The following is a 12,762-nucleotide window of genomic DNA, read 5'->3' as shown; positions in this document are numbered from 1 at the left end:
AGCAAGGATCTAGAGAGGGGAAAAACTATAGTAACTACACCAAACAGATTGAAGTCCAATTGGACACAGGTATAGACAGGCAGTGCAAAGAGGCAGATCACTTTTAAAAAAATAATTCAAGTTCATATAAAGTCATCAACAACAACATCCAGAGTTGTTCTTAATAGTTCTTATCAGCATAAACACCATCCTAAATATCATCATTATCCTTTAGTGTAGGCCTATAGGAGTTCATGAAAGAGCTGGGTCTTTATCTTTTTCTTAAAGGTGCAAAGGGACTCTGTAGATCAAATGGACTGTGGTAATTTGGTGACAGAGGAGAAGAGTCTACTCTCTGAAACTCTCACATCATCTGGCGGGAATCACAGGAAGAGCTGGGTATCACCAGCATAGCAGCGGTGAGAGCAGATTATTGCACCACGTGAAGTGGTGTATATGGAGAAGAGAAAGGGGTCCGAGCACTGGCCCTTGAGGCAACCCTGTGGATAAATTGTCGGACACTTCTTTTCAGTAAAAAGCTTCTGCTTTTACAATGTTAGCAGACCCTTGAATACTCTGGACCACCACCATTTAAACCAGTTATAATTAGGTCTGTGATGAATAGGTGATTGCCTTGAACTATAGGTCCTTGGTCTGTTGTCATGAAGTGTAGAGTTAGAAGTGTTTGCCTCTTTAATTCAACAATGTTTTAATGCAGCTTTAAACAGACCATTTTTAAACTGTCGAAAAAAAGACCTTATTACCAAATACTTAAAACACTTTATTTCAAATCTTTACAGATGTATCACAACTAGAAGTTACCTGAAGACTAAAAAGGTGGGATACTGAACTTAACTGTAACAAGTACATTACCTAGTTACATAATGCAAAAAGGTGAATAAGCATGAACGTAAAAAGGTACAAAAACATCATACATAAAACTGATAAACTGCCTGAATTATACATCTGAAACATGATATTAAATGCCAGGATAAGGGTTACCAATTTGTTGACAGATTAAGTTTTTTTGTTTATCATGAGAGAACAAGTGCAACAGGGAGAGGGTGGGAGAGGTTACACTCCTGAGCAATAAAACAGTACCTTCCAGAACATGAAGAACAGAGTTTCGTGTAAATACAGGGCTCTTTGACTAAAATCTGATATATCTCAGGTGTGAGTGGGGATGGTACAAATCTTATGGAATGAGCAGACAATGGAATTTGAACTTACAAGACATAATAAAGCAAAGCTTACAAATCCGTGACTGAAAAAGGTTGCTTTATAAATATAATTGTTAAACATTCTTCCTTTCCTTTTAAACCAAATGAATACTGCATGATTCCATCTGTAGTACAGTAAAATCCTTTTTTAAAAGCTTCAAAACCCAAACCCCCCTACCCTTCCCCAGAAAAAAACGGGCCGACAGGAAAACAAAGTAAAAGGCAAAAAAGTTGAGTACTTAAAAAAGTATTTCTGTTGCAAGGAGAGTGTTTGTCTTTTCTTCCAATGTCTAAATAAGATGGAATCTTGGTCCAGCGGTGGCGATGATGTCGCTGTAGGGCTCAGTCTGGGTGACCTCGATGGCTTGCTGCTTCTTGAGGACCAGGAAACTGTAAAACTTGGCAGCTGCCTGCTTCTTGTTGTTGTTCCGGCATAATTCAAGCAGGCTGATTGAGTCTGCCCCAGTCTTAGCCATGACACGCTATAGGGATGGTAGCACAATGTGTTAGAATAAGTCTAAGATTGATCAAGAAAACATAAATGATCATCTTCCTCTTTCCGGATTTAAACCTTTACAGCTAAAACTACAGGGTAAGGGGATGATTAACCTTACTTTATTATATTGATTTAAGTTTACTTTTACAAATGAGGATTTTTTGAGTCTTAATAAAATCAGATAACCAATAATAGCTTTTCTTACCTGTAGACCGTGCAGCATCTGCTGGGTTCTCTTGTTCCATCTCTTCTCCTCCTGATCCTGGTCTCCTGCCTGGCCTTCCTCTTCCTGAGGACAATAAGACAACACTTTCATCAACATCATCTCTCACAGGATTCATTTGATTCAACATTTAAACTGCTCAACTGAGGACCACGTTTGCTTATTTTGCTTTATTGAGCAGGTTCACTAAATTGTAAAGACATCTTTCATTAGTTGTCTCTGCCTTTTTAACAAAATGTAAGTATTATACAACTACAAACAAATACAACTTTTCCTGTCACCAAGAGAAGAACATGTTCAAGACGTTTACCTCCTCTTCATCACTATCATCCTTCTTGTCTTTGTCTTTTTCACCAAGCAGGTCGAGCTCAGGGACAAGCTGGGTGAGGCTGAGGCTGGTCTCTTCTGGGGGCAGATCCACCTGAGGCATGTCTAACCTCTGAGACAAGACTGAGCGCTCAGCCACCTGCTGCTGCTCCAGGGGAGCCATCTGAAAGGAGGAAACACCCTTTAAGAATATTTGGAATCAACTGAAGAAATTGTTTCTGGTTTCTTTTATTTAACTTTTGTGGTTTTTCCAAGGTCATTTCTTAAAAAAAAAAAATATGTACAAGAATATTAACAGAGAAACTAAATATTTGGCATGTGCTCACAGGAAGGGCGCCTTCTTTGTCGAGGGCTTTGCGTTTGACTCCACGGGGGGTTGACGGAGGAGGCATGACTGTCTCATCCAGGGTCGTCCTGCTGCCTTCCATTGCAGAGGCAGCCAGCATGCTAGGCTCCTCCATGATAGTCTGGTCTGAGGGACACATGGAGTGATTGAAGGAAATTAATTAAAGCATGTTTAAAAGCATTTCTGCCCCTTTCAATGATTATGATGTGTGTGCAAGGGACCGCCTCTCATTTCTTCCAGCATGACTTACCAATAACATCTCTGTGCTGACTCATGACCTCCTCTCTTGGCACCTCTGGGTTCTCCAGCTCTTTGAGGAACTCATCAAGACTGTCTGCTTCACCGCCCTTTCTTCTCTTCCTCAGCTCGTCTGGCACCAGAGGCGTCAGGCAGCGTGTGAACATCTGACATCAGGGGTTAAACAGTTAAACTTAGAAGGAAGTTTTATTTAATGAAAAGTACAAACTTTATGCAAAGTCAGGAGCAGAATAAAAATGCAGAGGCTGTTAAGAAGGATTGATGCTCGACAAAAGAAAAATAGACCTGCTAAATTATGCACTAACACGTTTTCAATTCAGTATTCTGGAGGGGTTAACGTGTGGGTGTGAAGGATAGGAGAAAAAGAAAACCAATCATTCCCTCGTGTTCTTTCTTTGTTCTCATTTGAAATCCCACAACCTGAGCAGAATGTCAATGAATGATACAAAATTATAAACTGACTCCCCTCTACCATTTAACAGTGTCAGAGTCTGACCTGCTTTGAGAGTTGTAACTCCAGTGTGGCTTGTTCATTACAGATTCTCAAGTGGCATTATTGTGGAATGGATTTCAGGCTGACAGCTGACAGTTTTATTATGTCCTCAAATAAAACTGTGAAACAAGAGTTCATATTTATCCACAAATAGATGCATCTTTTTGAAAAACTTAGTAACCTTAAGCAGCCTGGGATTCCAGAGAGGCTGGGCAGGCAGAGAGAAAAGCTTCTCCACTCCACCGGTCTCCTTCCACATCATCAGCTTCTTGGTGGGAGGAGCGAGGTCCAGGGTGGTGACAATGTCTGAGTAGTCAGAGAGCTGGGCCCTGATGGTCTTACTGTCCAGCTCCTTCACACTGTCCACAATCAGCTTCCTCTTACGCTTAGCCTTGGTCTCTTTCACTAGAGATGGGGGGGAACATAATAAATCAACACTTCATGGCAGCTGAAAAATATACTTTGACCAAAGCCACTCATTAACACAAATGTTGCAGGAGAATATTACCAGTGATGTCAATAGGCTCCAGGGCGAAAGCCTCCTCCTCGTTGTGCACCAGAGTGGTCTGTTCTGTCTGGTCAGCCATAGCTGGCAGTGGCTCTACTGGACCAGAGTCTGGGCTGTCTGGACCCGCTACACACACACACACACAAACAAACACACAATTATAATTATTATCTCCATATGTTGTACTGTTCGCTTATTCTTCCATATTTCACTTATTGCAATGAGGTATGGGGCAGCACGTATGTGACCAACACTAAACCTTTGTTTTACAGAAAAGAGCGATCAGACTTATAAAAAAAGTGAACGTTAAGAGAACATACTAACAGACTGTTTATTAGCTCACGTGTGTTGAAATTTCAGGATCTATTTCACTTGAAAACATTGTTAGTCATTGGTTTAAAGCTAGAAATAGATCCTTACCCAAAAATGTACAGAAGTTGTTTGTATTTACATCTAATGAGGAGATTTAATTTTAAGTCCATTTGCACGCACTACATTAAAACAAATGTGTATCTCAGTAAATGGAGTTCAATTCTGGAATTCTCTTGATAATCATTTAAAATGCTGCTCAAGTATCATTCAATTTAAAAAGAATGTATAAAGAAAAGGTTCTGGGAAATTATGAATGTATTGAGTTAATCTAACTGATTGTTTCTATATTTTTGATCTATTTTTTGTTTTGTGAAAGAAAGAGAAAACAACAGGTTAGCCATCTTATTCTGTTAAACAGTATCTTGTGTTATTAGGAAAGGGGCTGGTATTATAAGTTTTCTTCTTCCTGCTCCTGTTTGCTCATGAACAGTGTTTCAGCATTATGAGAAAATATTTTTTGTTGTGTATTATGGTGTTGAAACCAAACACTGAATTGAGCAAATAAATCAAATATGAAATGAAATAATAGACACTTCACTAGCCTGGTGATTCAGCTTGTCTGACAGTCAATTCAACAAGCAATCGAGACAGTTCTCCACACAAATTTACTTTCATGTTTATTTATCAGAAGAACAAAAAAAAATAAAAATCAACTTTTCAGTTTAATGGAGGCAAAATATAAAAAAGAGAAAATAATTTTCTGTTTATATATTTTGCACAAAAAAAAGAAGAAGCAAGAAATCATTGCTTTGCTTACGTGACTGGAGGGCGTCAAAGTCGTCTTCATCGTCCCCATGGTCTTGAGGCATCATGACACTTTCTGTGATGGCTGGAGGGTCATCAAAAATACCGCCTCCATCTCCAGAACTCAGTAGCTTATCAACTGTGAAATAGGAGATAAGTTAACTCAAAATATCTCATTTGCGTACAGGAAAGTTGAATGGCTTTTTAATTACAATTTTTCAATGCCAAAACTACAAACCCAGCATTCCCCCATCACTGTTGCCCAGTGAGGCATCGCCAAAGTCATCATATTCCATGTGGTTGGACTTGTCGGGGAGATTAGCAGGACCAGGCTCAGCCTCTAGCAGCAGGTTAGGGGCTGTGGCACCATGCATGATATCCTCCTCAAACGTGCTGGCTTCACGCATCATCTCCCGATCATCCATGCCGAAGTCAGCTGAAAGTAATAATAATTATAACAACTTTATTTATAAAGCACTTTTCAAAAACAAGTAACATAGTGCTTAACAACAAAAACAAGATTAAAAAAATAGTTTGAAACACAAACATGAAACATGTTTTAAAAGTATTTAAAAAAAGCACAAGATGTTTGTGTCCCAATTAAATGATGAGCGCCTAGAAAAGTAACGCCTCATCCCAAGCGAGCCACACAACCCACCGTTGGTCTCTAGTTGCCAACACAACACAAGTACAGCATGCTGTTATTATTATAGCATATGAACAGATATCAGGTTTATGAATGTTGATTCTGTTGATGCATCTTAACTCTGCACCATCTAAAATGTATTTAGGTCTTGTGTAAGTCTCAGATTCAAGACTCATGATGAATCCAACCATACAGTTTATATAGAAATGTTGTTACGAAGGGATTAAGCTAGTTTTTATCATGTCCTACCAAAGTCATTATCCTGTAGGAGGCTAAGGTTGCCAACGTCTTCCCTCATGGTGATCTCTTCCACTCTGCTCTGGTTCAGGGTGAATTGCTGTGCCACATCTATATCACTGTTGAGACAAACACACACACAAAATAAGATTAGAGATGGACCCAATAGTTGATTCTTCAGTGACATAAATCGACCCTGGCAGATAGTTCAAATAAAAGATTTTGCTGTAAAGACTTAAATAAGAATTTGCCTTTATTGAAATGTGAAGGAAAAAAAAACTTATAGATGAAAGCAGAAAACAAAGTCACTTACTCCAGGTCAGGAAGCGGCTGGTCAAAGTCATGGAACTCTTCAGGTAAGGTGATGGCATTGTAGGCTGCCTCTCTGTTTTCCTCAGGGAGATCCACCACACCTGAACACAGAAACAAGTACAGATGTTTTTATAGTACATCATTTTTGATTTCATGTCTCTCAAAAGAAAAAGAAAAAAATTCCTCAGCAGTGAATTTATTTTATCAAAAGAAAAATACATAATTACTTTTTTAAGTGTAAAATTAAAGAACTCGCAGATATGTGGCTTTTCTTTCATCCTTACCTGGCCTAAAAGCCATTTTGATCTTGATAAAAGCTTCATTACAGTCAGCAAGCAGATACTTTGCCTTCCTGTGGTAGATTCTCACAACCCCAAGGAGCAAGTGGCCTGATGTGCGAAGAGCCATCTTCACCTAAGAGACCAAGGGAAAGAGATTGTAAATACAACGGATTTTATGAAGACAACAATTGCTTTTATCTGTTCCTATTCCAAATATTTCTTCTTTGGTAGAAAAACACTTTTAAAATGATTGCTTTGGGGGTTCAGAGTTCAAGCATGAAAAATGAGAATCACTGCACTTGTTCCACATTACCTTGGGTGAGATGATGCTCTCCACACTGCTCTCCAAGTTGCATTCAAACACGTGGGCCTTGGTCAGCTTCTTGTCCCAATGGGCCGCTAGCCAGATCTTGGCCAGCGGCCCACGTTTGCTGAGGACAAAGTGGGCGTAGAACATTGCCCTGGTTCCACTGGCTCACACTGCTGAATCGTTTACCTGAAAAACATAATTCATCATTACAGGGAGAAGCAAATCTAAAAAGAAAAAAAAAAAGAAAAAAAAAAAAAAAGGTAGGAATAAAAAGGAAAAAGTAACAAAATGCGAGGGAGCAAAGCAGCTAAGACAGGTCAACTACGTGTCTGACAACAACAGTGTTTTCAGTCAGCATCAGTAACAGAATATTTAAGAAATGAATTATTTATTAATGTTTTGAGTAAAAGTTTGACCATCTAAGACAAATTAATGTTTTGACTGCTGATGAAAAACTAATCAGCATAAAAGGAAAATGACATCTGTGGTTTATTTTTAAAAGTGCAACTACTAAGACATGTTAAGATTTGATGCAGCGTTTAAGTTAGGGAAACACAAATCCCAGTTACCCTCTAAACAGGGATTGCTTGTACCTCCATTAACTCTTATTTTGACCACTAACATTTTATGAAAACACTTTTCTATTTGATTGGGACTCAATAAATAATAATCAATAAGGTTCATGACGCACTTCTATTGTTTCATGTTGGATTCAACCAACTGTAACAGATTAAGTTATCGTTATTAATAAAACACAAACTAAGAGCACTAAAGATGAAATCATAACTTTAGTTTTAACTAGATATAAGGAGTGACTGCAGGAGGGGAGGCAAACACTGAAATGCACATGTTTGACGTTAACTTGTAACCTACACTGTTCCCATACTTTACTTAAAAGAATCATTCAATTGTAGAAATGCATAAATATATAGAACAGCTGAACGTGATATTTCAGTGGTTGTGTATGCACCAAATAGATGATAATATGTTAAAAGCGCCAAGGGGCTGGTCCACGCCAGTAAATAGTCGGCGCCATCAAGTGGGATGAACTACATTTACGTTATGTTAGCCGCTAGCTACAAAAGAAGCTATGAAACCATCTTTAGTCCGTGTTAATCACAGCCTGCAGCAGGTGTTACCAGTCTGATGGACAAAATAAAATCATAATCGAGGAACGAAAATATAATCAAGACACGAGGACAAAGTAAATCACAGAGAAATGAGGCGCCAATCAAAACAGAACTGTGCACTTAGCTGGTGGCTAACGCCTCCTGCTGCGACACAGGCCGCGGCTAATAAACACAACCGTGCATGCTTATTTCACCTCACAATGTACAATAAACTGCGCACAACTATTCAATATGCAAACACACTTACCGACAGTTCCCCCTCTTAGATTGAAATTTCAAATGATTATGTTATATCTCCCAGCGAATTCTCCCCTGTTGTACTCATTAAAACTGCCAAGATGGCGCCAGTCGCCTTCCTCCCGCTCACCGCTGTCCTTTTAAAATCGGCAGGATGTTTACAGTCAAAAATGGCGGAGGAGGAGTCTGGAGAGGCTTATAGGAGGCGGAGCCATTAGGCGGACACCAACCACAGGCAGCACCAAGCAGGAGGAGATAGGGGCGCTGTAGCATATGTAAGGCGCAATATCAACAGTAGGCATATATGCCTACTGTTAATATTGGGTTATATTACTGTTACTATTAATAATAATAATTATTATTATTATTATTATTATTATTATTATTTATTTATTTTATTATTATTATTATTATTTATGTATTTTATTATTATTATTATTTATTAAGTTTTTTTATTACTATTATTAATATTACTGTTAATATTGGGTAATATTGGTACAATATTATCCAATATTAGGTAATATTGGGTAACCCTAACCCTACCATATATATATGGTAGGCGCTTGACTTTCATGAATATGATGAAAAATCAGAGTGGGCCTGCAAAAAGCAGATTTAAACTGATTTAAACTTGAAGGACAATTTGTCACATTTAGCCTCAAGTCACTGATATTAATCAAACAAAAAAAAAAAAAATATATATATATATATATATATATATATATATATATATTACTATTAAGTTGATGTTGTTGTTGTTGTTGTTGCTGTTAGCATGAGTTTTAGCACTATTAACATAAGAAGAAGGGCTTTTACTATGACCTACTACAGTCAGCAGAGTGGACTAAAACAACATTTTGACCCCCTTTGATTTTTCTGCTTGAGTATTTTTACAAGTCATTGCAGGGAATGTACAAATGCAATTATTTAAATAGGTTTCTTAATTTAAGTCATGATGGCATAGTGTAAGGGAACAGAGTAGGCTAATTGTCAGCGTTATTTTCAGGTAAGATACTATTTTACCTTCAGTTATACTACATCTAGGCTACATGAAGAATGTAAAGATATAAATAGTAGGCCACACATTGTTTACAGAAAAAAATCCCAAGCCTCCCAAACCAATTTAGTCCTTTCTCAAAAGGGAACTAGACAAAAATTCAGACAACAAATCAATACACACCAGTATTTAACCACAGAGATGAGAAGAAACGTGTACCTCAGACTGATTCATCTACAATCAAATAGCAAAACAGGTATGTGGTAAAGCCGATTTGTCTCGTAGACCACATAATCTGTTGCAGCAGAAAAGCTGCCAATGAAGCATGTTTATGAATAACAGGGCATATGGGGATGACTGACAGGAAACTGAGGCTGGTATTACTCTCACATCATTAGATAAATGTTTTGTTTAGTTCATCTTATCAGCTTGATTTGAGAAATGATTAATCAGAGTATTTAAATTTACATTCAGTGAACTCCTGCACAAAGCTGAATGAAAAACACGATCAAGTCACAATGCACTTGAGCTGCATGATAATGCTTTACAACCAAATGATTAACTGTTCTGATCAAGAGCAATTTACCTAATATATTTAAATATGTACAAATGTGCTTCAGAATCAGATCATCAAATCATTTTGCATCATTGCATTAACAGCTCAATGTGAGATTAATAAATTATTGATCCATGGCAAATTACCTCAAATTGTTCCATGAATGAACGCTTACAGAGAAAACAATATATTTAGAATAATGTCCAATTAAAATGTGGATGTGTTGTCTCTCCAGTTTATGAAAATATTAAATTAAGCAATTTATCTAATGTCTTGTTCAGCACAGTAATGACTCATAATAACAGAGTGCTGCACAGCCCTGTCTGGATGGTGACACAGTTTTGGGCTGCCATCTGTTAAACAAGATAAATTTAACCAGATAGCTGATTGCTTTCTGCTGATATCATGTGATTGTTATGCATGTCAACAGCATCAGAGAAACCAGCCACTTCTATACTGATGCTCTGCTGCTTCAGATACTTTGCTGACGTGCATGGTGTGAGTCACAAAGCCTAAACATCTGTTCATCTCTCCATACCTAAACAGAAGTATATTATTATCAACACCGCGGCATGAAAGAAAACATCTCATGCTTTGGACTTACTGAAGCACTGTTACATGTACACACAAACACTCATGTGCATGAGCTAAATGTATAGCTGCAGCCTATAGGCAAAAACTGATTGAAGAAAAAGATTCATTTAATCCTGTAAAATTAATTGTTTCTGGCTTATATTAGCACAATGTGCCTAATCTGAATGTATTCAATAATGTCATCATAGGGAGCCTCTTCTGCTTTGATTGAACTCATCAGCTTTTCTTTGAGGTGTTGGGTGGCGTTCAGGTGCAAACAGTTTCAGTCTCAACATGAATACTGTTTGTGTCCTTAGCTTGTCTACAAACCCCCCAATTGTGAGAAAATTCCATCCTCTCTGTCTTTTGCCTGCTCCACTTTTCAGAAAACGTGTGCTCAAACAGACTGTTTGGAGATTTTCTCTTCGTGACATCACAATGGCAGTAACCGAACCCCTAGCCCAGGTGGGTGACACTCCCACAGTATGTGTTTGTTCTGTCCTGAGTCCGCCTTTCAACCGTAAACAAAATGGCGTGTTGCAAGAAAGCCCAATCAACCCATGCCCTTCCAGGGGGGCGTGGTCAGACACAGCTAATTTACATTTAAAGCTGTAGACACAGAAACAGCCTGTTCTGAGCAGGGCTGAAATAGTTTATAGGCATGATCAAATAAAGGATCAGAGAGGATTTTTGTCAAGAAACTTCACAGACATGTTTTGGGGGGCTCTGAGACTTATTTAAACGTGTAGAAAAGGAGAATAATTGTGGCCTTTAAGGCTTCGTTCAGATCTATTTCATTTAAGTTTTAATTGGCAAATTTATTTTTTCATTAAATTTTTACACTTATTTGTATTTTGTTTGATAGGGTGCTGTTGGGTGTCATCTGACTCATTATATGAATGGTATTTCAGTTTAGTTCTAAACTAGTATTGTGAGTTCTGTATTATTGGTTTTGTTACCTGTCAGTATGTATTATACTTTAAGGGCTGTACAGGATAACGTCTTGTCATTATCATAACCTCTGAATCACTTTAACCCTTCTCTACTGTTTTATACATTTAGCAACAAGTCAAAGAAAAGTTATTTTGTGAAACATTTTAGTGCACATAACATGTTATTTATAATGTACACGAAATATCAACTGCAATGGACAAGTAACAAAATAATTAGACTATTCCCTACATACAAAAAATGTAGGTCTACAAAATTAAAGAAATCAGTTATAAAGTAAAACTGAAGCATTTCTCTTTCATATTTTGGAGTAAAACTTTTTTAATCAAGCTGCAATCATATCTGATTTAAACTTGAAGGACAATTTGTCACATTTAGCCTCAAGTCACTGATATTAATCAAACAAAAAAAACAAGAGTCCCGACTCCATGCATGCTGAGATCCATCTCCAGGCTGCAAAGATACATATCTCATCAGTTGGATTAAGAGACAAGGACTGATTAGCATACCATTCTATCATGCAAATAGGCTTTTGGCACTTGAACCCCCCAGTGCAGTAAAGTTTCTCTTTTTGGTAATCAAAAAACTGCTTTCAACTTATACCATGCAACAAAGCCTCTGCACATCTGGACTGGAGTTTGTTGATGTGGTCTTCACTGTCCATATGCTTTTCCTTTGGGTTCCACATCTGATCATTTATCCCATGCAGGCATGGGTCCAGCTTTGACATACCAACCATCTTTTTGCTGTCAGAGTTTAGCCTAGTTTCTTTTTGTGTGTGTGCGTGTTTATGTGTTTGTGTGTGTGTGTTTTTGGGGTAGCGATCTGTCCTGAAGCTGTTGCTCCAGCTGAGTTGGCAGCTCTCATGCACCATGGGATCATCCTGGAAAGATGCTGTTATTTATGCAGCGTGTCTAAACCAATCATCCTGACACAGATTTATGTAAACACAGCAGTTTCTTGGCATCCGATGAGGTACACACACACACACACACACACACACACACACACACACACACACACACACACACACACACACACACACACACACACACACACACACACACACACACGAGGAGGAAGCTAAAGGTATTATTTGGTTTGGCTCTCCCTCAGTGGGTTCCGTGCAAAAAAACCAACACGCAAAAATGTGTTTTGGAAGCCTGAAAATGGGTAGCTAACAGGTCAGAGAGGAAGAGGGCTGATGAGGTGAAATAAGGGGGTAAGAGCTTCTGAATTTTTATCTTTTAAAGAATGTTGTAGTCTTTAAATAGGTAATAGTTATAATTAAGTTTGATTTAAAACAGTACATTTGGTAATGATAAGAACATAAAGAACGCATTAGTGGCACTGGTTTAGCTCAGTTACTAGCGCTGACAGCCCATGTACCGGGCTACAGTTCTTGTCAGTGTTTGCAGGTTCAACTCTCGTTCCTGATGCTTTCGTCCCCGCCTCTCGATCTCCTCACGTCTCCTGTCTCTCTAAAGCTGCCCTATCTAAATAAAGGCAAAAGCCCAAAAAGAATCAAAATAATAATAAGACATACAATTACCACAAAACAACAGA

The 12,762-nt window shown here is 38.1% G+C and overlaps 1 protein-coding gene across 1 annotated transcript; it reads right to left on the bottom strand.

Moving 5' to 3' along the window:
• Positions 1 to 747: 747 nt before the first annotated feature.
• LOC109997919 (double-strand-break repair protein rad21 homolog A) lies at positions 748 to 8,285 on the bottom strand. The gene is made up of 14 exons (XM_020652586.3): positions 8,130 to 8,285; positions 6,756 to 6,938; positions 6,446 to 6,575; positions 6,163 to 6,262; positions 5,862 to 5,968; positions 5,205 to 5,402; positions 4,980 to 5,105; positions 3,851 to 3,976; positions 3,524 to 3,747; positions 2,842 to 2,995; positions 2,572 to 2,717; positions 2,229 to 2,408; positions 1,901 to 1,984; positions 748 to 1,681 (listed from the first exon to the last, which is right to left on the bottom strand). Exons 2-14 carry the CDS (start codon positions 6,897 to 6,899, stop codon positions 1,490 to 1,492), a joined length of 1,911 nt encoding a protein of 636 aa, XP_020508242.1. The 5' UTR covers positions 6,900 to 6,938; positions 8,130 to 8,285; the 3' UTR covers positions 748 to 1,489.
• Between the last annotated feature and the right edge of the window lie 4,477 nt (positions 8,286 to 12,762).

Source organism: Labrus bergylta, chromosome 8, assembly GCF_963930695.1.
Source record: "Labrus bergylta chromosome 8, fLabBer1.1, whole genome shotgun sequence".
Taxonomy (NCBI): Eukaryota; Metazoa; Chordata; class Actinopteri; order Labriformes; family Labridae; genus Labrus; species Labrus bergylta.
The sequence above is the reverse complement of the archived record's forward strand: the minus strand, read 5'-3'. Positions and strand labels throughout refer to the sequence as shown.

Excerpts from the sequence above, each read along its gene's own strand:
- LOC109997919 (XM_020652586.3), bottom strand. The coding sequence starts at position 6,899 with ATGTTCTACGCCCACTTTGTCCTCAGCAAACGTGGGCCGCTGGCCAAG. Across the intron at positions 5,403-5,861 it reads CCTACAGGATAATGACTTTG|CTGACTTCGGCATGGATGAT; the intron begins GTAGGACATGAT and ends TATTACTTTCAG. Across the intron at positions 5,106-5,204 it reads CAGTGATGGGGGAATGCTGG|TTGATAAGCTACTGAGTTCT; the intron begins GTTTGTAGTTTT and ends CCTATTTCACAG.